Source organism: Gekko japonicus, unplaced genomic scaffold, assembly GCF_001447785.1.
Source record: "Gekko japonicus isolate JY-2015 unplaced genomic scaffold, Gekko_japonicus_V1.1 scaffold5194, whole genome shotgun sequence".
Taxonomy (NCBI): Eukaryota; Metazoa; Chordata; class Lepidosauria; order Squamata; family Gekkonidae; genus Gekko; species Gekko japonicus.
The window spans coordinates 44,569-51,453 of NW_015159868.1; the positions used below are offsets into that span (position 1 = coordinate 44,569).

The 6,885-nt window shown below is 48.4% G+C and overlaps 1 protein-coding gene across 1 annotated transcript in view; it reads right to left on the minus strand.

Moving 5' to 3' along the window:
• Positions 1-6,562, minus strand: part of LOC107107805 (lipoxygenase homology domain-containing protein 1-like) — a gene marked incomplete at both ends in the record, with an annotated part of 50,478 nt that extends 43,916 nt beyond the window's left edge. Inside the window, 2 exons of the mRNA XM_015408151.1 lie at positions 4,203-4,330; positions 6,377-6,562. Of these exons, the coding sequence (XP_015263637.1) occupies positions 4,203-4,330; positions 6,377-6,562 (314 nt within the window). The remainder of the gene's footprint in view (positions 1-4,202; positions 4,331-6,376) is intronic.
• Positions 6,563-6,885: the final 323 nt, after the last annotated feature.

The window sequence follows — 6,885 nt, forward strand, 5'->3', positions numbered from 1 at the left end:
AACTTAGAAGCGATTCTCCTCCTCCCAGTCCGCCCATTGGGTAAAGGGATCAGGTAACAGGTAATGCAAAAGGCCTCTGCCTGAGACCCCGGAAAGGGGCTGCCAGTCAGAGTAGACAATACTGATATTCATAGACCAAGGGTCTGACTCAGTAGAAGTCACAACTCTGTGTTCTGACCTGGCCAAATGAACTGATAGCTTTGGGGAAAGTGCAGAAAGGGGCAACTCGAATGATAAAAGGGTTGGAACACTTTCCCTGTGAGGAAAGGTTAAAGTGCTTGGGGCTCTTTAGCTTGGAGAAACGACGACTGAGGGGTGACATGATTGAGGTTTATAAGATTATCTTCACTGTGCGACTGAAGGTAGAGAAAGAGGTACTTTTTTCCCTTTCTCACAATATAAGAACTCGTGGGCACTCCATGAAATTGCTGAGCGGTTGGGTTAGAACGGATAAAAGGAAGTACTTCTTCACCCAAAGAGTGATTAACACATGGAATTCACTGCCACAGGAAGTGGTGGCAGCTACAAGCATGGACAGCTTCAAGAGGGAATTAGATAAGCATATGGAGCATTAGCCACAAGGTATAGATGTGCTCTGGGGGAAGTGATGCTCTGTCTTCTTGGTGCTTTGGGGGGGGTCAACAGTGGGAGGGCTTCTAGTGTCCTGGCCCCACTGGTGGACCTCCTGATGGCACCTTGGTATTTCTGGCCACTGGGTGACAGAGTGTTGGACTGGATGGGCCTTTGGCCTGATCCAACATTGGCATCTCTTATGTTCTTATGACTGACGGTTTAAGACATTTTTTAAAAAAATATTCATTTTGGGGGTTTATTTTCAGTCCATGGTCAGAGCAAGCATCAGCGCAACCTGTCCAGGTTTATCCCACATTTCCTTTCAAGATGGTGGATGTAAAAGTTTCTCCTCCTTAATTTTATTTCCACAACAACCCTGTGAAATAGGGAGTGCCACTGGCCTAAGGTGGGGAAGGGCTGTGGCTCAGTGGTAGAGCATCTGCTTGGCATACAGAAGGTCCCAGGTTCAGTCCCCAGCATCTCCAGTCAAAGGATATGGCAGTAGGTGTTGTGAAAGACCTCAGTCTCAGACCCTGGAGAGCTGCTGCCAGTCTAAGTAGGCAATACTGACTTTGATGGACCTATGGTCTGATTCACTATAAGGCCGCTTCATGCGATTAGGGATGGGCACGAACTGAACCACGAAGCAAAATTTTGCCCTGTTTGTGGTTCGCAACCCAAAGTACGTGACGGGACTACCGTCACAAACTTTCATGAAATTTTAAAGCAGTTTGTGGCAGGTCCTGGCAGTTTATGGATAGAGCAGAAAGTAGGGGGTTAAAGGGACTCAGAGTCCCTTTAAATCACTTCTTTCTGTTCCCTACAAAAGCCACAAAAACAGCTCAGTGGAGGGGAGTGCCTCCCCACCACTCAGCTGTTTTCCGGGCTTTCTTGTACAGTCCCTTTAAAGGGGAAGCACTTCCCACTGCTCAGTCATTTTTCAGGATTTCTCCAAACCCTGTTTAAAGGGACTATGGTCCTTTTCAACAGAGTTTGTGGGGCCACAAACCACGAACTGGTTTGGTTCATGAACAAACCTCCCAGTTCAGTTTGTGGTTCAGCTACAAATCACAAACTGACATGAACCTTGTTTTTCTGATTCATGCCCATCCCCACACGTGACTCTCACAGCTGGGTGGGGACTTGAACCCAGGCTCTCTTGTACAACATTCTACTGAATTGCACTGGCTCTCAGCAAAAACTCCCATGCCCTTCCCCACTTAGGGTGGAAGCTGGCTGAAGGACAGATGGAAGGTATGCACAGACATGCAGGTGTGAATGTGGCATGTAGGCCAGGGAATAACCCATTCTGTGCCCCCTTGCACCTCCCCACTCCACATCCCAATGGAGGAGAGGAGAACTGGGTCCCCGGTGAGGAGAAAGGCAATGTGTAACTGAATTAAACAAATATACGCACATTCCACTACCCCAGCCCAATGCACCAGCGCTTGAATGTACAGACCATAAGGGTTAATCCGTCCAGGCTGAGCAACCAGCTATCAGTCCACTCCCGGCAGCCTCCAATGTCACATTTGAAGGTTCCCATTAATAATCCTGTCCGAGTGGTATCCACCCCGTTACTCCGACGCACTGATTAAATTACACAGAGGCTATCGCCCTAAGGAGACGAACTGGATGGCTGGAGAGGTCTTTGATAGCTCTAATTTGTATGCAGGCGAGAGTATAAATCTGAATAAAAGACTAATAAGAGAACGGGGCTGAGAAGCTGCTTGGCACGGTGCCTTCCTTAAGGAACTGACTCATTTCTTGAGAGGATTTCGCCCGGCGTTCCAGCTCTCCCGTCCACTTATCAATATTTGTGTTGCCTGGAGCTATCTGCGGTTAACGCTAATGTAAATTAAATTGTCTTATTATCTGTGACGGTTTAAATAGAAGGTTTCTTCCTAAACTGTATAGCGCCTGGTGTTATTATATACAGAAGGCTCTGAAGACAAATGACAGCTTCATAAATGGTTGATTCTCACGTATTCGTACACTGGGATGTTCGCAGGCCTCGAGCCGTTCAGTCGAGAGGCTTGGGGCTCAGTGGTAGAGCATCTGCTTGGCAAGCACAAGGTCCCAGGTTCAATCCCCAGTGTAAAGAATGAGAGAAGCCATGTCAGATCAGGCCAATGGACCATACAGTCTAACACTCCGTGTCACACAGTGGCCAAAACCCGGGTGCCATCAGCAGTGCCAGAACTCCAGAAGCCCTCCCACTGTTGCCCCCCAAGCACCAAGAAGAAGAAGAAGAGAAGAGATTGGATCTATACCCCACCCTTCACTATCCAAAATAGTCTCAGAGTGGCTTACAAACTCCTTTCCCTTCCCCTCCCCACAACAGACACCCTGTGAGGTAGGTGGGGCTCAGAGAGCTCTTTCGAGAACTGCTCCCGAGGAGAACAGCTCTGAAAGAACTTGTAACTGACCCAGTTCTCCCAGATTAGAGTCTGCGCTCCTAATCACTACACCAAACTGGCTCTCAGAGCATCATTGCCCCAGGTGATGTGGTGTAAAGGACCTCAGCCTGAGACCCTGGAGAGCTGCTGCCTGTCTGAGTAGACGATACTGACTTATATGGACTGATTCAGTATAAGGCAGTTTCATGTGTCCATGTGATCCAACTGCACATAAGATGAGAACAGGCTGTGCATACTCCTCTCAATGTACTTGGCTGCCATTTGGGGTGAGTAAGGCAACCCGCATATTTTCCAGCTTTTGGTATGGGCAACTGGAAACTTGCATTTGTATTCCACACAATGGCGGCCATGAGTGTCAAAGGACTGCAGGTGGCACATTCTCTCATTACGCAAGGCTGGAGTGACAAAACCGTGATGACCGAAAAGGGCTTTTGTGAATTCCATGCAAGTGCATGAAAGGCCTGAATGTCTTTAAGGGATAGAACCAGGGGTCATTTCCTGCAGGAGCGCACAGGAGTGGAGCTCCGGCAGTAAAGAGCCAGGGGGGGGGGAAACATGCAACAAGCCCCACCCCCTGCTCCCAGCAGCCCTCAGTCAGAGCAAGAAGCAGTCAGGTAAGTTGCAGAGCTCCCCCCGGCCCCCCGGTCCAAAACAGTCTAGTGGCACCTTTAAGACCAAGTTTTATTCAGGTACAAGCTCTCCCTCCTCTGTGAGGACAGATCTGCACGTTTCTCCCCCCAATAGCTAGCAATCCAAAACAGTTTAGAAGAAAGCAAGCTTCTAGCCTCGGGCATACGGTGTCTGCATACGTTGGTGGTATACCAGAAAGCTTTGGGTTGCACTGTGATGTAGAAACAAGGAACCATGGGACATGTAGTTCCTTAAACGGGAGCTGCTGGTATCCACATATGCTTATTTGGCTAGCACCAGTAAGACATAGCTTTACTAGGCCTAATGCTTGGCTGGTGGGCTGAGTCCGGTTTGGTGCGTCATAAGTTGTGCAGGCCTTACCTGTCAGTTCCATTTTTTTTTTGAGATGGGAGAGGGACCGCCCAAAGCCATCCGACAGCGCACTGGCCACGGTGGGATCCTACAGTGGAATTTCCCAGGCTCCACCCTGACATGGCTATCCCTGCAGAGACCCACGGTCCCATCCAGCCATGGCGATGGGCCCTTCGGAAGCAACAGATTCGGTAGAGTAACCCTTACCGATCTCCATCCTTTTCCAGCTGCATTTCTTCGGTACACCCATTGCATCCAAAGAGCATGATGTAAATACTGGCATCCGTACCAGCGCCTGGGAGATCTCCAGTCACAACGGTCACTTCGTAGAGAATCTGAGGAAAGAAGAAGAGAAGAGATTGGATTCATACCCCGTCCTTCACTACCCGAAGGAGTCTCAGAGCGGCTTACAATCTCCTTTCCCTTCCCCTCCCCACAACAGACACCCCTGTGAGGTAGGTGGGGCTGAGAGAGCTCTCTCAAGAACTGTTCTTGAGAGGACAGCTCTGAGAGAACTTGTGACTGACCCAAAGTCACACCAGCAGCTGCATGTGAAGGAGCAAGGTTGTTGCTAGCTTATGGGCTATGTGGGGCTGGTTCCTCGAAATCTGAAGTTATGAGAATATCTAGGTAAAGTAAAAAAGACAAATTATGTGTTGGAAAATGTGTGCTAGAATTTTTTTATTTTATTTTTTTTGCCAGTTACGTTCAGAGTTGGGTCAGCAGGCCTTAGGGTTTGATCTGAACTTTTGGAATTTGGCCTTAGGATCTCTCAGGGGTCCATTCGGCATTTCCCCGCCACTCTGGATTTTCTCAGTGTTCGAGTCAAGGCAATTTAAGTCCAGGGCAAAACAGCATCCAAATAACCCAGGGCAACGGCAGGCTGAAACCAGGCTGACCACTGAAGGGTGGGAATGTAATGCAGAATGGGGGGGGGGGACAGAATAAAAAGGTTGAACTCGATTTTAGTGCAGAATAGGGGGGGAAACTGGATTAAGAAGAAGGCTGAATTTGATTTTAGTGCAGAATTGCTAGGAGGACACTGTGCTGAGTATGGATTAAAAGGAGATGCAGAAAGGGCCAGGGATAGCTTTTGCTATTTGACCCACCTGCTGTACTCATCAGGCCCCACTCCGATACACCAGGCACAGGAGGCTCTTCCGTGAGTAGCCGTGTGCTATCCTCTCCATCCCCACAAGGCACCACTAAGCCCCACCCACACCCCAGCAGGCTCCACCCCTGAATCGCAGGGTCTGATACTCAATAGTCACAGCGACTCTAAGTCGGAGGTTGCATGTTTATTTAGTTACATAAATTTATCGCCTGCCTTTCTCACTTGGACTCAAGACGTATTAAACAGAGTGACTCAGTACAGATCAACAGGATGGGTCATTCGATAAACATGGCAATTGGATTAGGGTTGCAGGACCAAGCAGAAGTCTACAAATGGGACTGAAGCAAAGCATAAGGACTAACATGACACATTAAACAATGCAGAAGTTACACAACGGGATCCTACTTACGATATTTATTCACCGTGTTCTTGTGCTCCCCATCTAATCCGTGCAGTCATCAGAAGCACGGGGGAATGCATGGGAATAACCAAAATCTAGTTGGCTAGGCTATTTAATTATTCTTTTAAATCTCTGAGAAAGAACTGCCATGCTTTATTATTTATTTATTGTTTGGATTTTTACCCCACCCTTCCCTGCTCGCAGGGCTCAGAGTGGCTCACAGCATATTAAAAAAGAAGAAGAAGATAATGGATTTATACCTTGCCCTTCACTTGGAGTCTCAGAGCGGCTTACAAACTCCTTTCCCTTCCCCTCCCCACAACAGACACCCTGTGAGGTGGGTGGGGCTGAGAGAGCTCTGACACAAACTGCTCTTTCAGGAACAGCTGTGCCAGAGCTTGTGACTGACCCAAGGTCACATCAGCAGGTGCAAGAGGAGGAGTGGGGAATCAAACTTGGTTCTCCTAGATTAGAGTCCGCACACTTAACCACTACACCAAACTGGCTCTCCGACACCAAACTGGCTCTCACCAAAATACAAATAAAACAATAAAAAGCATTCTACAGTTCAATACTTAAATTTTTTTTAACATACCAAGATGGCTCGTGGGTCTATAAAATGCCCGAGATTAAAAAGGGTGGTGGGCGAACACTCCCCACAATTACTGAATAAGCTAAGTTGGGAGGGAGGGGAGGCTAGAATGATGAAACACCCATCCCCACAACCAAAGGCCCAGCGGAACATCTCCGTTTTATAGGCCCTGTGGAACTGAAGCCGATCTTGCAGGGCCCCGATCTCACTCGGGAGAGTGTTCCGCCAGTCTCAGGAGACAGTTCAGAATGTAACAAAAAGATGTACTGAATGACCTTCAGGCCAATGAAGACACAATCGGCATCCAGGATGTTGTAGACTCGTGAGGTAAGTCCGTCGCCCATGTCCCTGGCCAGCCAGCATTTACAGACAAAGGTGTACATGACGCCTTTGGTGGGCACGATGATTGTCATCTCATCCAGGAGCCAGGAGCTTTCAGGCGTCGCCCCATCATGGCCCACCTGCAGGAGCCAAACACAGAAAAGGATGCCATCAGTCAAAGTGAGCCAGGGAACTTTAGTGGTTAGAGTGTAGGACTTGGGAGATCCATATATACCGAGGAGTGCCTCTGTGTTACCATCTTCTATCTCCAGCCATGCTCTGGTGTACCAACGCTATCTCTAGCTTGTGCCCATCACACAGTAAGTGAGAGAACTAAGCTGGTATGGAAGCTATTGGAACTCTACGGCCATCTAAGCCAGGCCATAAAGACTGTTTGCTTTTGTTTTATTTGGATACTAGGAAAAAGGCTCGTTGTGGAAATATATACAACAAGCTCTAGAAA